The sequence below is a fragment of the Epargyreus clarus genome, unplaced genomic scaffold (genome assembly GCF_041222505.1).
Source record: "Epargyreus clarus isolate Ecla_fem2 unplaced genomic scaffold, WU_Ecla_fem_2.2 ptg000003l, whole genome shotgun sequence".
Taxonomy (NCBI): Eukaryota; Metazoa; Arthropoda; class Insecta; order Lepidoptera; family Hesperiidae; genus Epargyreus; species Epargyreus clarus.
The window spans coordinates 5,408,585-5,432,924 of NW_027332211.1; the positions used below are offsets into that span (position 1 = coordinate 5,408,585).

Sequence of the window (24,340 nt, forward strand, 5' to 3'; positions counted from 1 at the left end):
GCACTGTCATCTATTTTCGTGTTTGAAAAATACTAAAAATATGTAGTTTTAGATCATTTATGAATGAAACGATATTTCTCCGCACTTTATCTTCGATTTCGTGTTTTGCACCACTTAACCGCACATGTTGGCATTGTTCCGCGTAAATTACACCATGAGAGCTATTAAATGGCTGACACATTGTCACCCGTTTAAGCCATTTAATGGCTTTATTCATTACAAGGCGGTGAGATATCTATACTTATCTATGACGTCACTTAACAATTTGTCCTTAGGTTGTAGAGACCAGTTACCATCAGTTTGTTTGCTATATCAATCGTATAAAAACAATAAACTTTTGAAGTGCTTGCAATATTGAAGTAATAACTACAAATAATCTACCAAATACTCTATAAAGAAGCATGTAACAGTGTGGAAAGTTTAGCAGGCAGTTCTCAGCCGCGTGACCTGACGGTATCGCCCGTAATCACGGTGGACGTGACCTGTGACGTGACCGAGGCGGCTGTGTGGACGTTATGACCCACACAGGTGTTAGTGCATAAAATATGAGACAGCGATCGATATTTTCCTTCTTTCTATATTGCAGATGTGGCTGAGATGATTTTGTTCTTAAACATTTTTGAATACTTGTAATAGTATAGATCTAAACTACAAATAGTCTACCAAATACTCTGTAAAGAAGCATGTAACAGTGTGGAAAGTTTAGCAGGCAGTTCTCAGCCGCGTGACGTGACGGTATCGCCCGTAATCACGGTGGACGTGACCTGAGACGTGACCGAGGCGGCTGTGTGGACGTTATGACCCACACAGTTGTTAGTGCATAAAATATGAGACAACGATCGATTTGTTTTCTTCGTTAAATATTGTAGAGGTGAGGTAAGGTGATTTTATAAGAACTAGTGCATTTGTTATGTTTATTGTCATGTATAGACATAAAAATGACAGACAGAGCCACTTACCGGACCCAACTAAAACTTGGAATTGTTCGGGATACGTACAAACAATCTTCATCAAATTAGATTAAGGCAAGAAAAATTACTAACATACACCAAAAATTATAAGTATAAAGATAGCAAGAATATATAGAATATATAGATAGATAAAAAGAAACAAATAATACTTTTAAAAGTAAGTCAAGCGTACTTTCGATAAAAGTTTCATAATAAAAAGCTTTGAACATTAAACATAACTTTGTAAGTAGATACCTGTAGAAAACATTGTCGGTGTAAACTGCAATAGTAGAGCTCATAAGCTAATGTTAGTTGCTATTAAAGCAGAGCTATCAGCTTAAACCAGCTTCGTTCTGAAAAGTTTGATAGCCAGGCGTGACGTGACGGTATCAGCCCGTAATCACGGCATACGTGAGTGAGGGCGAACGGGTATAGTCGTTCCACCGGTACCCTTACCAGGAGTATTTATATATACTGTTTTGGTATTTGTTTACGTATTGGCCCATAGGATTTCCTAGTTCTGACACTATCCGCTAGGGGCGCTGATTTGAATTTGTATGGGCAAATACGTAAACAAATACCAAAACAGTCATATTTGTCGAAACGTAAAATCTCCTGGTAAGGAGATTTTACGATTTGTAATTAGATTTTTATTTATTTCATTTAAAATTTCTAATGACGTTATGAATATTTTATTTTACGCATAATTGAATCTATGAAACAGATTAAATAATACATAAGTAGAGTTATTAATAATACATATTGAATGAATAATGTTGAGCAAATGGATTTTCTGTAAATTAATGTTTAAATACCATACTAATATTTTATAACAAGTAATATTTTAATGTTAACGTGAATTATTTTTCAATAACTTAAATAAAATTTGCTGCTTTGTTTTATTTCAATAGATTTTATACATACAATAATAATAAGATATTTTACGCTCAGTAACGTAAGAAAAACAAGAGTTTACGTATTTAGGATCCTTAAACCTAACATAAATATAAACATTTCGTCATGTCATAAAGCTTAATGTTTTGTCCGTTAATCAGTTCTTTTACATAAAACATCCAAATAATTTCATACTTTATATACGTAGTTTGCAACTTTTGTCCAGTATATTATAATTATATTTTGTTCTACACGAGAACGACGTGATTTTATCCAAATATCATAAGACTTTCTAAAACTGCACGTAACCTAAGTGCATTCTGAGATAACGAGCGGAGCTCTAAAAGACTTTTGTCATGCATAAAACGTATTTCCTTGGTAGTTTCAATGTATTCTCACGTTTTCCACATCCATCGTTTATGATCCACTTGACTCTTGACTTCGAAACTTTAACGACGCAACTTCAGAAAGTCGAAGGTAAGAAAATACTTTTAAAGGAACGTAACTGTTGTGGTACGGTAAAAAAATGCAATTAGCGTAGCAAAACGAGGAAAATACAAACAACCCTTTTCAGTGGAAGACATAAATCTTCTCTGAACTCTTCTTTTTCGACAACAGAGGGCCAATTCATAACGTTCTCTGTTTTAGTTAACCGACAATTTGTTTTCACGATACAGTATTTCACAACGCACCCTTTTATTTCTGTTCCCAGTGCCGCGGTTTCTTATTTGCGTTTTCTTGTTCACACGGCCTCATATTTTAGCTGTAATACAAATTTTCATACACACAATAACTCTTTTGTCGTGTTACAGGTATTTTATGGTCCTATAAACACAAGTAAACTACAACTAAATTTTATTATTACACAATGCATCTTTCTTATTTTAGTAGTTGTGTTCGTGTAATCATTTTATTGAATAAGATATTTAAGATTATATAAAACATTAAAGTATTAACGGCTGTTTGGATAAGTACCTTGATAAGCCTTATTCCTCTACATAATAATATTTAGGTATATAATTTTGTAATTATTAATTTAGAGCCCTCTCAAAAGACCAATAATCAAGTGTTCGGATTCAATACTATTATATTTTTTTAATCACAAATAAGATACATTAAAAGTTGTTATATTTCAGGTAAAATAAATAATAATTATTGCTAATTGTTGTTTGATAATTACAAATCATTTGTACTTACGCCATATACCTATTCAATCTGCGTTTAATAGCACTTGATCTTACGATCGTTTAATTACGTATCTCATTATTTTCCAGCTCAACCCTCGTTACGTATGTATGGTTTATGATTTTTCCTCGCACGTGTCCCGCTTTGATAGGCAAAGTGTAGGGAGGGTTTAAGAAAAGTAAATTCCCCCATGACGTAAGGAAACGCGTAAACATCTGACTCAAAGGGAATGGTGCTCAGTAATCATGAGTTGAACACCTTACAACCAATTACCTACGAGTTGGCATTACATTATACAGGGTGAATTTTTCAAATAGGCCTTCAGGGCCAAATCCGAAACTATAAGGATTAGTGAAAAATTCTGAAAGGAGTTACGAGGCCGATTTTGATAAAAACTATAACTGCATCATTAGTTTTTTTAAAATATCTTCTTCCTTAGCCGGGAATCGAACGGGTTCATTTTGAAAAAAAATACACCCTCTATATTATTTCACTATCTGATAGTGTCGCTTATAAGGATCAAATTCTGGGAAGTAATGTTATGTGACCAATTTAAGCATTTCAGCATTTTTCGCTAATCCTTATAGTTTCGGATTTGGCCCTGAAGGCCCGTTTGAAAAATTCACCCTGTATATGCATGTTTGCATAATGGTAAGACAGGTAATTGAGATTAGGAGACAGTCGATTTTTTTATTACTGAACTTCGATAGACTATAACATTCGTTATTGTTATACAAACTATCCAATGTTTATCAAACTTTTCCTACAGAAGATCGACGTTTGGTACATTTCTTTTTCTTTATAATACGGAGTAGCAGACGAGCATGCAGTCCACCTGATGGTGAGAGGCTACTGCCGCCCATTGACATCTGTAATCGATTCCAGATAGTATAAGGTATTCGTACCGGATCTCGGCCACAGATGCGCTGCTACCACTGAGGACTAAGCTGGACTGCCTCGGAAAAGTCTGTCTCCCTTACCACACCTATTAAACTAGTACACAGCAACGCTAAACACTGCTGTTATAAGGCAGATATAGGTGTGACGGTGGTGCCGCCGGAGTCGAACCACAAAAGGTTCTACCACCTTCAAAACCTACGACTACTAGTAATCTACCACAAATTGTAAAATCTCGATCTCTGGTAAGTAAGTAAGGGCCCGTTCACACAGACCTGCTCGGAGAGGAGAGCAGGCTTTTATCACGTTGGAAACAGAGTTTTGAGTACCTAATTGTATGAAGGTTTATTTTTGCATGTGCACTTTGTTTGTCACTAAGAATGCTTGAACGCGCTACGTGTGAAATAATAAGAGGAGCTGACCCGCTCTGACTGCGTGCTCATTCTCCCTCGCGAGCTCCCCGATTGAGAGTGCATCCGCTTTCAGATCTTTACCAGCCGGTCTATGTGAAATAGTTGGCTTTGCTCCCGTCAATTCCAAGCGTAAACAATCCGGCCTGTGTGAACGGACCCTAAAACAGCTTTAAAAAAAACGTTCAGTGAGTTCTCATCATAAACCTACTTCATCTATTTCCGCGGATACGGATTTCCGCTCCTACGATAGGAGGTGACTAAGTTCTAAGGGTCGCTGGGTGAATGTATGGATGGGTATTACGCTTTTTATTGAGATTATACTGCATTATATGACAAGCATGCTTAAAGCTGAAATAAAATTATAATTTTATGAATAAAGCAATAGAATTTAAAACTACCGCAGTTAGTAGAGCTTGTATAATGCTTTTGATCTCATTTCCATTACTCAGCTATATTATCACGTCTGTGAGTGACGTAAAATATCTCGACACGACTCTACGAGAGTTTTATGAATAATATATTTTATGTCATATCTTTCAATAGGTCTAAAAAGTAAGGGATTTTATTTTGAAACGTACAGTCGAGTCTGTGATATAATTTTGAATGATAAAATACTTATAGCAATTTTTGCGTGGTGGCGTGGTCGAGTTTTTGGTGGACCAATTTATATTTTTTGCGTGATTCGTTCAGGGAACACGTTTATATGTCACGGAGATGTTATCGTTGAATTGGAGTGGTTAAAACTTAACCATCTATGAAAGATGGTAGAACCAGTACCTATGGTTCGACCGGGGAAGTACCACCACTAAACACATTTCCATCATGAATCACTTCTGATTTCATACCACTTTTAAACACAAGATAGCTGTCATATCTACGTCAGCCCGCATTCACGCTCTTCCACTGAAACGCAGCAACTGCTTCACACTAAAAATATGCTTGACAAATGCACGTCTCTGGTCAAACTATTTTCGTTCTACCACCTTCTTTTCAAAATGTTATCTGTTTCATGACGAATGACACAAGAAAAATCTTAATATAGCTTTAAGTGTAGACAGCGTTATTACTATTTCCTGTACATAAATCTATTACTTTGAAACATTATTTTCCAGATAAAAATAGTCTGTTGACATTATTACACTATAACTCGAACCGACAACGGAGCGGGAATGTTCTTTCATAGAATCCAAGGCGTTTCCTTTGAATAGTTCGTTATATTGCAGTGTCAGGTTATTGCTAGTTCCCTCGATCCCTCATACTCATGTTAGAGGACGCTAAATCTTACTGTTATTGACAAATCACTCCCCTCGTTACAATACCGTATCGTCTTCTATACCGTTATTTCACATTCTCTCGAGTTATGTCGTATTTGATTGTGTATATCATTACACCCTTCTTTCTGTTAAGAATGAATGTATTATTTTTGTTTATTTTTTATGTTACCTATATGGCTCGACAGGGACATACAATCCAAGGCCGCCATACTTATTTCTAGCGTGTAACAGTCTTTGTGATGCGGTTAAAGAGTTTCAATGTCGGCTAACTTACATATGTGGAGACCATCCAATCCAATGTTCAGATGTTCGCATAAACGAGAATCAAACCGAGAACCCTGGGCATGTTTAATCCATACTGTATTCGCTCCATCAATCCGCTCATCAATACAACAGCACATATAAAATACTGTGGATTTTGTGAAAATATATCTAGTAAGAGCGGTGAACAAAGTAATTATGAAGTAATTTCACTAATTATACTCGTATTAAGTAGCTTTCCGCTTATTTATGTAAAATGGATTCGGTATAATTATATTCTGATTGGTAGATCGGGTTGCGACAAAACAGGAATTAAAAAATACTTCAAATTATCTACATTTTTTAATAATTGTATCTACACCAACATGAGATAGAACTTAAATTCGAAGGTAATATATGAAATAGTACAGAGTGAAATATTCATGTAATTTTAGCCCAAATCCGATGTCAACGACTTATGTTTTCCGAAACAGTAACATACAATTTCCAATTGTTACAAGCAAACTTTGTTCAAAATGTCCCCTTTTCTTATTACCATCGGTAGACTGGCTCTACGCCAAAGTGCATTTTACTGAAATATTCCTGTACTGCAAAACAAAGAATAAGTAAAAATAACTACAGCAAACAGCTAATTACTAACTAATTAAAAATTACTGTAATGTAAAAAATATCTAAAACAAACTCAAAAATATCATATAAATTAAACAATCTGTGTACTATATAAAAACGAATATACAGAATGCGTAAAAATTAAGTGAAAAGGTCGAGAACTATAATAATGAAAGTGATTAAAATAGAAATTTAATTTTTAAAATTTTTGGTATCTTTTTGTGTCATTTTATTTTTTCCGATACAGCACTGCAAATAAGTAATAAACACGAGTAACAGATAACTTCAGATTTTACTTTTTTAGCAAATCATTTCTTAACAATCGGGTTTTTATTACTACGTTTTTATTTTTTTATAGTAATATTAGGTAGTATAAGTATAAGCAAGATATATTTTCTATTAAGGATTAATATTCTGTAAGAGTATATCCCTGTGCCAATAGTGGAAAGAAAACCCTATAACTTACTCTATACAGAAGAAAAAATTATTATGCCTCGATAAATAGCCGCCCTTACATAAGTACATAACGTGTTCTTTGTGAAATGGCTCGTAAATCACCCTGAAGGAACCGAGCCTCCTTTGACAAAAGTTCAGTTATAAGTAAACATCTTTACAATACAGACATATAGGAAATAGATACTATGATTTATGTGGCGATCTGATATGGAAGAACGAGTGAAAGGTGCTAGAAATGTTCGACCGAGGAGGAGCCACCCCGCGAATCAATTCTTGAGCTCCGGTGGCTGGGTTTTGATGCCAGCGTTTTGATCTTAGCATTCAGTAGGGGCAACATATCACCTGGGCGGAGCCCGACGGGGCAACGCGCTAAGAGGACTCTGGTTGCGTTCCTTTGGAGATCCCGGAGTCCTCTACGTAGCGCCGAGGACTCCGGCGGGGTTTTAGTGCGGTAAGAATCCCACATAACCCAGTGCCGCTGCCACGGCATAGGGTACCTTTTGAAGGTTTCCCCCTCGTAAACAAAAAAAATAAAAAAGGGGGCAACATATGATGACATTTAGGTAAAGCCCCAGTTCGATATATTGGTGACATCTCCATGGGCGGATTTGACTACTTACTGTAAGGTGGAGCGGAAACGCGTTTGCCATTTCGACGACAGTTTGCGACGGCGATGGCTCTGCTGCCTATTTCTGTCTACGCCGCACTTACTTTTGCCTGATAATAAAAGAGTTAAGCGCTGCTGGTAGGCTTAATAGCTGTGGTAGGGCTTTTATATGAGGCATCCGAACTTATTTTTCTTTGTAACAACGGTACTGTGACAGATTTCAGGCAGTACTTCAATTCTATTCATTTTTGATTGGATATGTCCATTAGCAGCCGTGACCACTTACCATCAGGTAGAGTGTTCGCTATTTCAATTTCATATGATATGCCCACTGTAACAAAGTTATGTTCTATTTTGACTCAAGGGTTGTTATGGTCTTTTGAATGATTTTCATATACGCACATATATATGTGTATGTACTCGTATATACAAATTATGCAATACAATTTATTGCTCAGGAATATTAATTCGCCCAAAGACAAACTTACCCCCACATTATTTAAGGTTGTTTATAGATATTCATGTGCTGTCGTGGCCTCAGGTGTAATACTTGCCCATTCGTTACACCCGCATTCGCCTATATAACACACCCAAAGCCAAACAAGGAAACACCCCATAGTTTTGCGGAGATAACGACCTCAGTAAGGTGTATAATATATCCCTCCGGACAACCACAATCCCCAGTTATTAAGGAGACGTGGAGAGAGAGTTCAGAGTGTATATAGTGTAATAGTGTTAAAATAACTACTAGTGCTTCCTAGTGTACCTACATTAGGAAAACGTTGTGTATAGAGGTGACCTAAGATACTTCTCTTCATCGCAATGATTTACTAGAAATTCGATAAATCGGTTTATCGCAATGATATCATTAGTGCATAAGGGTTTCGACGTCTACTGCTGGACCTACGTCATTCCTAATTTCTGCTCAAGCTATACAGGCTTGTGTTCTGTATTGTTCACAATTGGTTTGAATAGGTATAATGTTGTTGCAGCTACTGTTGTTGTTGTTATGATTTCCTTTAAGATAGAATAATCGCGGAAATTTATTTTTAACGATAATAATATAATTTTATACTGTCTACTGTCCTACCGGTACATAAACTATCGCATAATATGTATATGCTTTGTCCAATGACATATTGAAACATGATTTATTTACATAATGTTTAAAAAAACCTTAAGAGAAAATATTTTCCACCACTTCTGTTACGAATCTCTTCCATTTTATACATCGCCTAGTCAAGTTTTCTAATACAAATGTCATGCAAACACAATTTAATTCAATCTTCAAAACTATTTCTACATGAATGCTCGAGAAGTTTTCCATTCCGCGAACGACTGAGTTCTATTTACTTCTGCGTCTTTGTCAACATTAATGTGTTTCAAGTGCACTTTACACTTTCGCGGTTCTAAATATACGTAAAGTGCTGTCAGACTATAACAAACCATATTTTGTGTTCTTTATTATGATTTTTATGAATTAAAGTTGTATTAAACATTTTTCACCTAATGAGCGTGTTTTTAAAATAATTATTTATTTATTTATTTGGAAAACTTACAGCTTATATACTTAAACAGACATAATTATACACTATTATAGAAAAGGAAAGCCGATTACAAGTTTTCACGTATAGAATAATGTACTAGTAATATATTTATTACCAGTTATAACAGAAAGGTATATTATATTATTATTACATTAATATATATATAATTTGGGTACAAAGAGTTCAAAGAGTATTATGTGGATTTTAATGTTTTTTAAAGTTTTTCTTTAAATAAATAATATATATTTTTTTAAATATAGAATAAAATATTATAATGCTGTTTAATATTACGCAGCATTTGCTGTTTATGTTCAGCCATTCATATATTAAAAGTAAATTAAACGTAATTATTTTCAGTCGAATTTAAAATGGAAATACACGAAAGAAGCATATTATTAAATATTGTACCAATTTGATTTTAAAAGCCACAAATTTATTCGAAACTTACGCTTCGGTTTTAATATAAGCTATTGTGCATACAACGCTATTCATACAGGGAAAAAGCTGTACCCTTACCATGAGTTTTCAAAACATCCCACAATATTACGTAACGTTTACTCAATCCATTATTCTGTTCCATTTGCTTCAGTAGACTGAGTAAACGTAACAATAAGTAAGTGCTCAAGTCTTTTTTTCTACCTCACATGTTCGCAAAAAAACAGAAACAAAACATAAAGCATTTGACATTTAATGTTACATTACTGACACTATAGTTCTGATACAATCCACTAGGGGCGCTGATTGGAAATTGTATGGGCAAATACGTAAACAAATACCAAAACAGTCATATTTGTCAAAACGTAAAAACTCATGGTAAGGGTACTGGTCACACAGAATATATTACTACTATATAAAAATCACTTTCTGTGATCAAATATTAGAGAAACTGTTCTAGACGTATTTAGAGTGTCACTTTGCAAACAGTTGAGTTCTGTTTATTTCTGCGCCTTCGTCAACATTAATGTGTTTAAAGTGCACTTTACACTTTTGCGCCACTAAATATACTTGAGATGCTGTCAGTGTATAAAAATAATATTTGCTCTCCTCAACAGGGAAAAAATAACATTTCTTCTTAGATGTGGAATTTCTCGTCATCTTGCGAAGAAATACTTTTATTCATAATAAAATTTTATACTTAGCAAGTGCAAGTTTGAAACAATTTTTTGCTGAATAGGTTAAATAACTGAAAAAGAAGTACCTACGTACGGTAAACAAATATAAGACAATACAGTTAACAAGTTTTAATACAATTAGTGTAATGCATAATAATTTTATTGGATTTTTTATAAATACCAAAAGTTTTCTAAAACATTTTTTTTCGTTTTAACTTTTTTTTATAATATAGGAGTAGTAGACGAGCATACAGTCCACCTGAGGGTAAGTGGCTACTGCCACCCATGGACATCTGTAATCAACCCCAGATAGGATTAGATATTCCCACCTGAGGTCGGCCACAAATGCGCCGCTACCCCTGAGGACTAAGCTGGAACGCCTCCGAAAAGTCTGTCTCCCTTGCCACACCCTTCAAACCAGAACACAGCAGCACCAAACACTGCTGTTATTAGGTAGAAATAGGTGTGGCGGTGGTGCCGCCGGAGTCGAAGAGAGTTCTACCACCTTCAAATTTAACTAATTTCTATAAATTAGTTAAACGATAAAAATATCACTGTGTAGGTCGCAAGAACTTCCACACATGTATGCATTAATTTCTGCGTTTATTATGCTTAATATTATCGCTATGGATCTATTTTGAATGAGTCTTCGAATTCGATTACTATTTATGGCTCTTGGCATAAAGGTAAATTTATTTTCCTTAAATATCACGAAAACTGGCAGTGTATAGCAGGGCCGGATTTAAGGGAGGGCAACCGGGGCGGCAGCCCCAGGGCCTCCACAAAAGACGGGCCTCCGCAATAGAGATTTTTTTTTAATTCCGATTAGTAAACACTAGTAAAAAATATCTTTTCCTTGGATATTTTTTTCGCTGTTTTACCTTTATCTACAGTACTTTGTACAAACATGAATACTAGAAGAATCTACCTGCGTTTCACAATAAAATATTTATTGAAATACTCAACTGAAAAAATTGATCATTTTATTCGGAAAATAATTTGGGGCCAGGGGGCCTCCACTTCTTTGTTGCCCCAAGGCCTCTAGACCTCTCAATCCGGCCCTGGTCTTTAGAGTGACACTTTGAGAACGGATGCTGTTTACTCTCCACGACAATGCAAACGCGTGAGTAAATAAACAACAGTGCGACACTCAGGACTGCAAAAAACTGTAGTCGAAAATCTCCATCTGCAATTTCCGAGGACTTTGACATCAATTAATATGATTGAGTAAAAGTAAATATGTGTAAAATAGGTACGCTAATACTGAAATTAGTTGTAACTGATAATTTTAATATAAGTAAGTTAAAGCTGTAAAATGAATATACCCATCACAAACCAAACTATTCATAAAGTTAGTACTATATGTTACTTATGTCATTTTTATAACACAAATAAATTGATTTCTAGGCGGTAGTTGTAATTTTAGGAGAATAATAATACTACTTGTTTACGTTCACAACTTTGAAAACGCTTGAACTTTCCATTCTGGTAATATTTTCTAAACGTGTTTACGTTTCCTTACATAAATGCTTGCCGTTGTAAATCTAATAAAATGGACAAATTTCTCTGATACATCTAGTCCGATAGTCTGATACATCCAAACTTTGGAATACTTTGATTGACAGATAATAGATCTTTAAAAAACTTATGAAAAGTAACGAAATCTAAATTTAAAATTAGTTATCAAGAGCAAATTTTCTAATATCGTCTGATTTGCCACAAACGTGTCTATCTTCAATTCTCTCCGGAAATGATGAACGGAATCGCAAGTAAAAGGCATTAAATCTGTCTGAGGCAATCGATTTGCATTGGGAAAATTGCATTTCGAGTCGGCGACAAGAAGGCGGCACCTGCAAATGTTTGCGAATTCTCGCAAAAGCTTTGCTTTAGAATTTCGTCTTGATTTCGGCATCAAGTATGATATAAAATTTTGCATTTCTTCTAATGCACATGTTTTGAAATTAGCCAGTCCAAACACGGTTAAAGAAAAATATTCGTATAAATAACTTTTATACAAACGTAAAATTTATTGCTGGCACAAAATGTAAAATCAAGAAAATTAAAATTCTGGTAGAACTAGAAAATTTATTCAAAATTGACATATCAAAAAAGTGAACGACAAAATAAATCTTGCATAAATTTCTAAATTTTAGTAAAATATAATGAGATAAATTTTCTAGTAGAAAAATAGCAACTCTAAAAGGTTAAAAAAATGGCATACTGCTTTTCGGAGGACTGCGGAGATTACGCCGTGACGCCAATGTTAGTTTCTCCTTGCGGCCCAGTAAAATGCTGCGAGAGTGCGCCTATGTGCTATCCATGCTTACCACGATGCCCCAAAGGTCAGGTGGTATATTGCTGCGACAAAAGACCTTGCGGAAAATCTCGACGAGAGGAACGAGAAGAAGAAGACTGCTGCAGCCTCAAGCATCGAGCCCCTCCCGAACCTGCACCACAATATTGCTGCCCCACTTGCAATCAACCAACATGTAAACCCGTCAAAACTAAATATGTGATACCGTGCTATCGATACGAAGATGGGCGTATCGTAAGTATTATTGTTATTGTTAATCTTCATAATTGTAAAAAGTAGTTACAATACACGTTACCTTTTCTTAATATCAATAAGTCAAGAAGTTGTTTCATACTGTTCCTGAAAACAACAACACGTAAAACATGTTAATGAATGGTGTTGTTGGTTTCAGGAACAGTATATGCCAACTAGGCACGGAAGATTACCTAGTTGTGCTTACCGTCGGAACGGAATGCAAGATCAAATTCACGGTTATAGAGGGGCTGTTCGATATTTATGTGCTAGTGGCTGTTGCGAGCCATGCTCCGTCTATACAGCAATAGAACCCATCCGCAAAATATACCCTAGAATAACACAAGAAGTATTGCCTGTGAAAAAGCGAAAGGACAAAAAGTAAATTATCATAAAATTTGGGGACAAATGCAAGATTTAAAATAGTAACAATAGAACATAGCCAAGAGACCATACTTCCCAACAGGTAAACCCAATACCTTCGTCGGCATTCAAGCGAAACGGAATTCAAGATCATAAATACTTAGAAAGCGGGGGCGTGTCGTATATTCGCAAGTGTTGGCATTACGCGACACGGAGCGACTACCCGTTTGCGCTTCCTGTCCAACCCATGAAGAAACTTCCAGCCATTGTTGCTAAGAAGTGACGACCTCGACGGTGGGTTAATTAATCAATTTTGCCATTAAAGGGCACCTCTTGGCAGTGAATAATGAACATTGGCGAGGGTTTTCATATCGCAGTAGATTACACAATATAGAATTCATTACGTAAGACAAACGACCAGCGAAGCGTCTACGCTATTATGATAAAAGTCCATTTCAATAAAAACCAATTGTAATAGAAATCAATAGTATTGGAATGGTTGAATGAATAGAACGGGACTAAATGGCAAATGTCGATTGCAGGTGCGCAAACTGCCGATTTCGGCGTTCAAGCGGAACGGCATGCAGGACCAAGAGCATTCGAAGCTTTTGGGAACAACGAATTATCTCCAGAGGTGCCCTCGTGACGTGTCCCTCGAGTGTGACGTTTGCAATAATCCGGCTAAAGTGTGCGATCCAATAAAAGTGCCTCGTTGTGACGCGAACTCCGCGTTAGATTGTAGACTGTTGAAGAAGAAACCGATTGAAGTTACGCTCGCGGATATTTTAGACGAATAACTTTCAGTCTGACTGATAGATTCAATGAATGCGATATTGATTGGGTAATTAAAACTTTGAACCACTACTTACACATCAGTAATTAATTCCCTCATTAAAATTGACCTCATTCTTAATTGAAAAGTAACGTTTTGACAACATAGGAAAAAAACGCTTTCTACACTCACAGCCCCACACCAGGATTCCCTGTATCGTGGGTGCTATGGACACACACAGAGACAAGTACATAAACACCCAGACCCAGAAACAAATCTAAATTCGTCATTTAGAAATCTGTCTGGCCGGGGATCGAACCCGGGACCCTCTGCGTGTCAGACCGGCATGGTGACTGCTCCGCCACGCGGGTCGTGAGGACTCATTCACTTTTTATTATTAATTTACTTAAACAATGTAAACCATTTATAAAATAAAAAAATCTTCTTTAATTATGTGGTATAAGTCATAATTGAAATTTACTTTCTCATAAACTTTTATTTAGGAATCTCCCGACTTGAGATTAGGTAATTACCTGAGGCTAGGTAATGTAATTACTTACATTACCTACTATGTACACGCAGATAATTGTATAAGTTGTTAAGCCTAAAACAGACTGTTTTATGGAACATCGAATCCAGAAGTTTCTGCGTATCAGATCAGTATCTTTTTTTATGCTTAGCAAGTCTGAAACCGCAAATAAAAAAACACGTTGCTTTCTATACACGCACTTGTATTTATAATATATTTCAGATAATAATTTATTGACTGATTTAAAATACGTAAATTGTTACATTTCGATCGTGGTTTTTTTAAGGGCAGTTTCTTGTCTTTCTTGGTAGAAATCCATGATGGTACTGAAACAAAACGAAGCCTAAAGCCAACAGCAGTGCGTGTTCGTATGCGTTTTTGTGTTTTCAACTTTTTCTATTCCACTTGCGTTTAACCGCAGCTCATGCTTAGCCTTAGATCATTAACCAGAAAGTTAAACTATGTTTTGGTTGTTTCAGATCAATCAGCCAACGCTGCTGATGCGGCGCGCCTGCGAGGTAGCGGTGGGCACGCGGCCCCGGCGTAGGCCTTTTGTAGTGTCATCATTTTGCGCTGATCCCGATCGACAAGTGCACCGCTATCACGCTGAAGATGAACAGGTACCTATTTTATTAATTGTATAAACCGCGCCAAATTGCTAGTCCGCTCCGAATATAAAAACGAGTTGCATCGCAATAGCAAATCGTAGATATGAGCGGAACCTCGTCGGCACACGTCCGCTGCCCGTTCAAAATTTAAGTAACTTTAAATTTTGAACAATTTAAATATAATAAATATTTATTCTATTGATTTCTTACGGTCAGTGGCGGCCCTAGCAAAAATTTTAGGTGGTGCGACATCTCATGGTGGCGCTCCCTAGGTCCTGACGACGACTTTTTTTACGAGCTATTGTTACGCCACGCGATATGTATGTTTCAATCAAGTAGCCGTTCAATTAACAGACTAGCTTCTTTACTAAACAGTGACGCTCGGGTGTTTTCGGCGCCCCTCGTATGACGGCTTCCGAAACGGGTCGCACCGCTCGCACCGCCCTAGGGTCGCCGCTGCTTACGGTAAATATCAGGCCGAGCATGTGTGGTTTGTGCTAGTTGGTATATTATGATTAAAGTTTCATCCGAAAAGCGAATATCGAATAAGAAAACGTACCCGTAGTCCCGACGAAAGGTGTTCGTATAAGCACCTTGAGACTTCAACCAGTAGAAGTAAGACATAAACACTTCTTCATCATTACGAGAGTGGGAACCATGACTGATTTTCCTTCGTATAATATAATAAACTAGGTATATGATAAAGCTCATCATTCAGCAGGAAACATTCCATCAAGAATCATACCATTATCACTCCGGAGATGATCGGGTACTTACGAGTAGTTGGATTGATGATTGCACTAAAATCCTATAAGTACAAGATTCGATTGCGGAAATACCGTCGCCATTCCTTTTTCGTAGTAACGTAATCGAATTAGTTTCGGGTGAGAAGGATGTTATACCTCGTACCTGTCTACTGCATTTTCTGAAGTTTAAAAATAAAAAAGCCTATCCTCATGTAACTTTTTCTTAAACGAAAAAATATTGACTTAATTCGAAATCGCTCAGTGTTTTATGAGAAATTAATATTCACTGGGAGGTATGGAAACCGCCACCTGAATTGATTCCCACGCAATATCCTTTCAGGAGCCAAAGCAAAAAGCCGAATAAACGCAGTCGGTGACGCTCAGAAGAAATTCAATTTTATTACAGGCCCCGGCTCTGAACTGAAAAACGAACCTTTAACTACAAAATTGAATTTTCAATATAAATCTCTCATTCTTTCTTCACGGCGCGATTATTTTTTTTTTGTATTTAGCAGTGATAACAGCTAGGTACTAACTCGGTATTAAATAGTTTCTGCTGCAATTCAAGTATATAATCTTACATATAAAATTCTCGTGTCACAATGTTAGTTACCGTACTCCTCCGAAATGGCTTTACCGATTTTCACCAAATTTTATATACATTCAGTAGATCTGAGAATATGCTACTATCTATTTTTCATACCTAAGTGATAAGGGTTGTTCACCGTTAACATTTTATTATATATAGGGCAACACAACGTTTGCCGGGTCAGCTAGTATAATATAATACAACTTTTTTTTTTAAATAAAGTACATGTTATATAAAATAACAGTAATAATTAAGATAAATGTTAACAGAAAATAGGTAAGCTACTTAATGTGTTGCTAGTATTGCTTCCCATGGGACTTATGATAGAATGTTTAATTATTTACATTACTAATAAGCCTTACTACACCTTTGAGATTACATTGCTAGTTCTCGCAATGCTTTAACCGTAGTAAAGGGAATGAAAATCTAAAGGGATTCCTCAAACCCCTTTGTTTATCTATACTAATATTATAAAGAGGAAAACTTTGTTTGTTTGTTTGATTGTAATGAATAGGCTCAAAAACTACTGGACCGATTTTAAAATTCTTTTACCATTCGAAAGCTACATTATCCACGAGTAACATAGGCTATATTTTATATGAAATATATTTGATAAATAGATTTGAGGCGGTTCAAAATTTGCCGGGTCAGCTAGTTGTTTATAAATTTAATTCATACTTAGAGTAGTATTGCTGATACAAAATAAAAATACTTCATTGGTATTCTATATCCAATATCCATCTTTCATTTGAGTGAACTTGCGATTACCAACTGACAATGAAATTAATCTCTATTAAAGTCGGTCCTGGAGTTAAAATATGTATTTTTCAAATTCTCGAAATACAAACGTTAATAATGATAAATCTAATATCTCGTGACGAAGCGTTTTTGGATCCATTGAGCCACCGGAATTGAAATCTTAATTGAATCTCGCTATCCCGTTTTGGTACAAATTACGCAAGATTAGTCATTACACTGGGTTTGTTTGTTAGTATGTTTTGACATGATCTCATTGCCTCGCCCGCAATGTTTATTCGTCGGACGCGGGAAGGGTTCAGAGGGGGATTTATTTCCGACTGGTGCTCAAGATACGGGTTTTCGTGATCGGAGCTCGTAATCCAAGAGCCCGCGGAAAGCGGCTACAGTGTACATTAAAGCTTCAATGCAGTAGGTACGTTATTAATCTGTTCTGTTCTTCTTAAAGTTTAAACGTTTACAATACTATTAATTGGAATTTAAACATTTTCTGTGTCTGAAGTAAACATTTTTAATATTGGCTTAAATCTCTGCGGTGATTGTGTGCGTAATAATTATGATCTGGAGATGGTTGGCATAAACATGACATTAAAATCAATCAGCTTTAAAATACGTAACTGATAATTATAACCTCGTAGCCATCTGTCTCGGGCATTCAAGTATTATGTTTAAGATTCTGTGCTTATCTATCTATATGTATAGAGAATGTTATAATTCTTATAAATCCGCGTTTCCCAACCTGTGGTCCGCGGACCTCTGGGGGTCCGCGAGTATATGTATGGGGGTCCGCGGTGTCATGTCTGGACCATACATAAATCGCTCATTAAACGCAAATGGGTTTTTCAACCACATACCTATGTAAAAAGCCATTATCTACTCTTGTTTATACAAGAAACAAACACAGAAACATATTACAAGTAGAATCTGATTTGAGATTAAAGCTTAGAAGCAACATCGACCCGAATATCCCTGATTTAGTTGCAAAAAAGCAACGCCAACTTTCACATTATTTTTTTTTTCATATTTTTCATAATAAACAGTTATAATTACCTTCTGTATTTGTTTATTTTTTTGTATCTGTTATAACTTTTTTTCTGATTATTTTATTAAGGGGGTCCGTGAAAACTGAACTGAAAAAGGCTGGGAAACGCTGTTATAAATAATACTTGAATTGAAACGATGAAAAATGTAATCGTGTCGACTAAAAATGCAAAAGGCAAAAATTCAAAACATTATTTCAATTAAAATATATTTTACTTTTTATACGAGATAGCGGAATTTAAAACTTTTTAGCCTCTTTAGTAATTAACAGAAAACGCAGTAACTCGAAACTCGGCGAACTTTCAAGATAGGAATTTCGTCTCAATTTTTTTTACCTGAAAAGTTAGTTAATTTACGAGTTTTTAGTCTGCAAAGTTGGCAGTTTATGCAAATACTTAGTTTACCAATCGCCCATTCTGCGAAATAATACTTTTGCTTGGGTTGAATTTTATTTTTCTGGTAGATTTTGCGATATTTCAATTTCGTAGGGATTGGATGATTCGTTCAACATCACGATTCGTAATAAATTACTTTAGTGCGGTTAAAAATGTTACACGCTTTAATTATGATATTAATTTATTGCGAGCTGTGAATTTCCTAGATTTCCCTACAGATCTGTGTTCAGTGATATTGGACGACAGGTTTAATTAAATTAATTGGTTAACCGATATTACATGCGAGTACATAGCGATTCGTGTTATACGACCGTCATATGAGATACTCGTACTATTCACAAGTTATTAAATGTTCGGTAATTTTCATGACTATTTTATGAGCTCGCAAAGCGTATTGCGATCGTTTATATTTGTTTTTATTATAAATAACATTTGGGTGAAATGTTCAAAGATTTTAAATCATAAAACTAAATTGCTTTCCTGGAATTTGGAAAACAATAAAAAAATGGTTTTTTTTTTGTTGAATGAAAAGTGAAAAAGACTAAATACACTATGAATAAAAACCGTCTTTTCTCTGTCAATATCTGTACGGATTAATATTGATTTTATTGAGTGACAATGGCTTTTTACCCGAAAATGTCAAGGGTTCTTCGGTAGTAATTGAAAAATCGTGAATGAAGATGCATGAGGAGCGAACGGCACTCGAGCCGTCTTATTATTTTATTAAATTATATTTTTAACAGGAATAAATTTGGCAACTCTTGTTGAGAGCAATGAAGAATTTATCGGTGGTATCTGTTCTACATAAAATCGATTGCGATAAGTGATTTACAAAATTGAACCATCCTTGTTCCGTCATATTCTACTGTTCTACGCCTCTGTACCATAATAAAGTGCGGGATAATGCATTATTTCTAGCATGAGAACAACACTTGTTATAATAATAAAGGTATCATGTAATATTCACCTTTATTATATTCCTTTGCAGTTTCGACAATACAAAGTTTCTTTAATTTCTTGGCCGTTTTGTTGTCGAAAACTCAAAAGTTTCCGAGAACAAAACGGCATAATCATTACGTTAATTTATAGTGGAATATTGTAGCTATTTTATATAAATAATATTTTTTAATCACCTCAAGAGTTTTCTGTCATCTAGTATTCTAAGAATAGGTTTACATATAAAATCGGCACATAAAAGGCAAGCAATGAGGCATATACAATTATACACATTCTTTCGAATTTTAGCCCTTCTACATTCATAGTTTTCTTTTAATTCCTACCTTATAACAGTAGCAGTAGACTTCCCTCTAATCTGGTTTGAAGGGAAATAACATGGGGCATTCTAACATACGCCTTATGTATTTTAAACCGAGGCCATTCCTGAGGTTGATTACAGATGTATGTCCATGAACAGTGATCACTTTAACGAACTTCTCTGCCACTAGTTTAAAAAATAAGTTCAATTAATTAATTTTTCCCAGGGTAACTGTTGCTACCATTTCGAGAAAAAGAACCAGGAGTGCGACTTCTGCCACGCGTGCGAATCGTGCCAATCGTGCCCGGTGGCGCGGGACCGCGTGTACGCGCGCACGATCGAGCCCAAGTGTTGTTACTATTGTTGTTAGTGTTGTTCCGTTACGCTGTCCTCCCTAAACAACGTGGCGGCTATGTTCTGTAATAAATTGTCGATGTAACGGTTTTGTTTTGGTTTTATTTGTTGTTAATGTACTCGTAGTTACAAGTTTTTTTGTTTCTGTTTACACAATCGTATTATTTGCATAATCGCATAATTTGTCAGAAGTTCGAAACCAACATTTTCTCGCTGAACTACAGACAATAAAGATAATTTTGCTTGAATATTTTGATACCAGTACACATTTTGAACCAGCATCTGAGTTTAATTCCCCTGTATAATGTTCCTGTGAGAGGCCTGTAATATAGGTACTCCACCACGCGGGTCTAATAGGGTTAGTGTTGGATGTTTTTAAAATCATTAGACTTTTTACAAACTTAAACGACTTATTCAACGGTTACAACAAGCTTCACGTGGCCTCTGAAATACTAAAGCGCGTGTGTTTGCCACGTGCGCTCACCAATGCAACTCTTGACACCACTCGATCTTCCTTAATGTTTTAGATGCGTTATAATCCAAACAAGGCGCCAGGTTTAATTTGGAAGTATCGACATAAACAGAGTTCTATATTCAATGAAAATCTCGAGATCAACGAACATCATTAATATGAGGTGTATTCCCAGTTGTCATCAGCAGCGAATCACACACACGTGTTAATGTATCGAATCTCTTGGGACTTCATAATTGAACGAAGACGAGAGTAAGTTATAAGTATTTAAATTATACAATATTGCAATACCATCCAACTACCAGAACTTAGGTATTCTGTGGGCGGGACCAAGTCTATATTTTCCCGTGAACTATTTTAAATAAAATTACTTAATAAAAATACTAGAATATAGGTACATGCATAAGGGCCTTTTTTTGTTATCGAGGGGGAAACCTTCAAAAGGTACCCGACGACGTGGGAGCGGGTTATGTGGGATTTTTACCGCACTAAAACCCCCCTGGTGGCCGTCCTCTGTGCTGCGTACAGGGCTCCGGGATCTCCAAAGGAACGCAACCGGAGTCCTCTTCGCGCGTTGCCCCGTCGGACTTCGCCCAGGTGAGCTTAACGCTCGCCACACCATCTGGTGTGTACGATGGTATGCGACCACACATACCGTCGTCCTTCCCGGGGCCGCTGGCCGGGCGGTTCGAGCTCCCACTCTTGCCGCCCGCAACCCCGGAAGCCTCCATTTAGTCGCCTCTTACGACAGGCAGGGGATACCGTAGCCCTATTCTAGTCCCGGAAGTACAAGGACAATGCATAAGGGCCTAACAGGCTTAATGGTGATGCTGCCAAAATCGAACAGTACAGATTTTACGAACATTCATTTGCAGTTTACTTATATATTGTTATTATATTATTTGAATAAAATATGATGAGAAGCAAAACACTAATCTATAATCCTTGTTACAGAGTACATGGCGGCATAGCGAAACCAAATCGAACGGAAGGGAAAACGGGAAGAGTCATAACAAAATCTCAATAAATTAGTGTAGTGATATAACAATAAAGCCACTAGATTATGTACAATCATGCGAAGAGCATGTTCGATTAGTGAATTGTTTGTGGGGTCGTAATACCGTGGGGTTCAAATGAAAAGACGGCGCGGGTGGGTCGCGGGGCGAGCGCGGTGACTGCCCGCGCACCATGCTGCCTGTGGCGGTACTACTCGCTGCCGTATGCGTCACTCTCGCGCAAATCGCGTGGACGCCTATCTTCCTTGATGGGAGCAGTGAGTATATTTTGTTTTACACCATGTCTACGATTGTGTAGAGTCATTGTTGGTATACCAATCGCCCAAATTCTCTTAACTTGGGCGACTGGACTTTCGGCTTTGTTTTTCAGCTAAGCGGACATTTTAATAATGAACTTGCTTATTGCCAACATTCTGTTATTCATTGTCCTTGCATATAGATTCATACAAAGAAAAATGTAAGATATACATTTTTATGTTAAAGTATTTAGTGAGAGTAAACAAATACAATAATATAGAAATTTGAAGAATTATGTAACCAAATGAATATGATGTGTGCCGTAAGCTTAACTAAGCATGCAATAAATATTATTAACATTTGCATAAGAAACCTATGGTGCCACTACAGCCGAACAGGGGTCAGAGGAGAAAATGCCGTGTAGGAGTACCACCGCCACACCTATTTCGGAATAACAAAGATTTAGATTAAAAGATTTAAAGATTTATTTCAAGCAAAAATAGTTTTACAAATGATATTGCCGTAAACAGCGGCAATAGTATAAACTGTGTCGCCACTATTTACGCCCACCTCGGAATACAGAAATAAATTACATTCATCTTTAATCTATGACAAAGTTCAACGCAGATGTGGTGTACGTGTGTTGTGTATATGTTGTAAGTGTGTGTGTGTGTGTCTCTCATAGTTAGTTGTTAGGAATAAGTGACTCAGTCTCATCATATGTTACGTTTTGCAAGTACTCCGACAATTTTGATTTGCATTCCCCGTACCAAAGCGGGTATAATTGTAGAATTTTGTTTTTTTTTGTGTAATAAGTGTTATGGTTTGAAGGTTGTGGTAAAAGGAAATACACTTTACGAAGCATTCACAATTAGTTAAGTTTAGCGGCGTATCTAAGTTTGACCTAAGCAAGGACTTAAATTTGTATTTGTTATGGATATGAGTATGAGTGGCAGTGGCAACTTAACACCAAATAGACGACAATTTTATTTGTTACTTCTTTAAAACAATATGTAAAAGAAGCTAAAATTATCTACAACTTCACAGGTCAAGTGGACCTCTGGACACAGTCGTCCACCGGCTGCGCGTGTCCTGGCGGCGGCGGCGAGGAGTGCGCGTGCTGCGTGCGCGACGGCGCGTGCCCGTGCGGCGACGTCGCGTCCACCCGCTGCGCGCAGTGCGGCCTCGAGCAGTACTGCTCTAATAGTAAGTTTTGTTATGTTATTTGTAAGGTGGTGGTGGTGGTGGAACCCTTTGTAGTTCGACTCCGGCGGCACCACCGCCACACCTATTTCTACCTAACCCTTTACACCCGAGATGATATGAGCGTGAGTTTCACTTTAAAAAAATTCCCACGTGATAGCTTCTTATTTTTCGAAACGCAACCGATGCCGATCGATCGTGAGGAGAGTATCGCACGTGCTACCGGCTAAGTGAGCGGGGTGCAGGCGGTCAGTTGTGCTAGGGACTCGTCCAAAGAAGGCAGATTTTTTCGACCCGCGCACTGTCACAGGTATATAATTATTTTTGGTATTAAATGTTTAGTATCTATTATTAATTATTGCTAATTTAAAAGCTAAAAGAACACTAAATACGTGGACTTTAGTAGTTTATTCGATTAACTTGCAATTTAGATACAATTAGGTTGAAAATTTCAACTGTTACGATCGTGTGCCTACGGTTGTTGGTGCAGAATAACGTTTGATGAAAATGCTTTTATTGCTATTACCAGTTATGTGTAAGTTTCGTCAATAACAATTTATTTTGTTTTAATGTTAGGGGTACATTTAAATGACGATCAGATTTTGCCAGTGCGAGGTGAGGAGAAATATATCGGACATTGAAGATCTTCATGAAAGTGAAGAGCTTCAACCAAATAGATTAGAAGAGTTTCAATTTGAAGAATTGTGCCCTGAAACAGATCCAGAAGCACATGCAGACCCTCAAATAGAAACTGACCTAGAATTGGATCTGGAACTGGAGCCTGAACCTCAACCATCTACTTCAAAATCATACCTAGAAATTTCTCGCCGCCGAGCATCTTCACGTCCAACACATCGAAAAATAGTTTTGAAAAGAATACGTTTTCTGTCTTGAAAAGGTCTATACATCCCTACCAACATCTCCAGTAAAGTTTCCATAGAAATATTTTTCTTAATATTTTAATTGTGAGGCTCTTGATATGTAACCAGATGCACAAATATATATTATCTAAGAAGAACCGGTCGAAAACTTAATTAGATTGCAATAGATATGGCTAAAGTTTTCTCCATCTGCATTATCATTGGATGTTCCCTAGCCAAGAATACCTACGCCTTGGAGACCTGGATTGAAGACGGAGGCAATAACGGAAGAAAGAAGAATGTTGATTTTCATAGAATTACGTAGTTTAGGTTTCATTTCCAAGACAGATTTTTTATAAAGACTAATGAAAATAAAGACAGTGATGTTAAATAT

At 36.5% G+C, this 24,340-nt stretch overlaps 2 protein-coding genes across 5 annotated transcripts in view; both read left to right on the forward strand.

The window, feature by feature from the left end:
• The first annotated feature begins 12,278 nt into the window (after nt 1-12,278).
• LOC140748779 (uncharacterized) lies at nt 12,279-20,247 on the forward strand. 4 transcript variants are annotated; one of them, XM_073081682.1, is made up of 3 exons: nt 12,279-12,753; nt 13,217-13,407; nt 13,656-13,795. In XM_073081682.1, exons 1-2 carry the CDS (start codon nt 12,418-12,420, stop codon nt 13,394-13,396), a joined length of 516 nt encoding a protein of 171 aa, XP_072937783.1. In that variant the 5' UTR covers nt 12,279-12,417; the 3' UTR covers nt 13,397-13,407; nt 13,656-13,795. The 4 variants fall into 4 exon arrangements, with proteins under 4 accessions (XP_072937783.1, XP_072937775.1, XP_072937767.1 ...); XM_073081666.1 differs by lacking the exon at nt 13,217-13,407 and adding an exon at nt 14,894-15,033 and having other exon boundaries at nt 12,280-12,753; nt 13,656-13,954; XM_073081656.1 differs by lacking the exons at nt 13,217-13,407; nt 13,656-13,795 and adding exons at nt 14,894-15,034; nt 20,031-20,247 and having other exon boundaries at nt 12,281-12,753.
• Nucleotides 20,248-21,586: 1,339 nt separating this feature from the next.
• Nucleotides 21,587-24,340, forward strand: part of LOC140751046 (uncharacterized) — a 49,766-nt gene continuing 47,012 nt past the window's right edge. Inside the window, exons 1-2 of the mRNA XM_073084867.1 lie at nt 21,587-21,903; nt 22,931-23,089. Of these exons, the coding sequence (XP_072940968.1) occupies nt 21,819-21,903; nt 22,931-23,089 (244 nt within the window). The 5' untranslated portion in view covers nt 21,587-21,818. The remainder of the gene's footprint in view (nt 21,904-22,930; nt 23,090-24,340) is intronic.

Excerpts from the sequence above, each read along its gene's own strand:
- LOC140748779 (XM_073081656.1), top strand. The coding sequence starts at position 12,418 with ATGGCATACTGCTTTTCGGAGGACTGCGGAGATTACGCCGTGACGCCA. Across the intron at positions 12,754-14,893 it reads GATACGAAGATGGGCGTATC|ATCAATCAGCCAACGCTGCT; the intron begins GTAAGTATTATT and ends TGGTTGTTTCAG. Across the intron at positions 15,035-20,030 it reads ATCACGCTGAAGATGAACAG|GGTAACTGTTGCTACCATTT; the intron begins GTACCTATTTTA and ends AATTTTTCCCAG.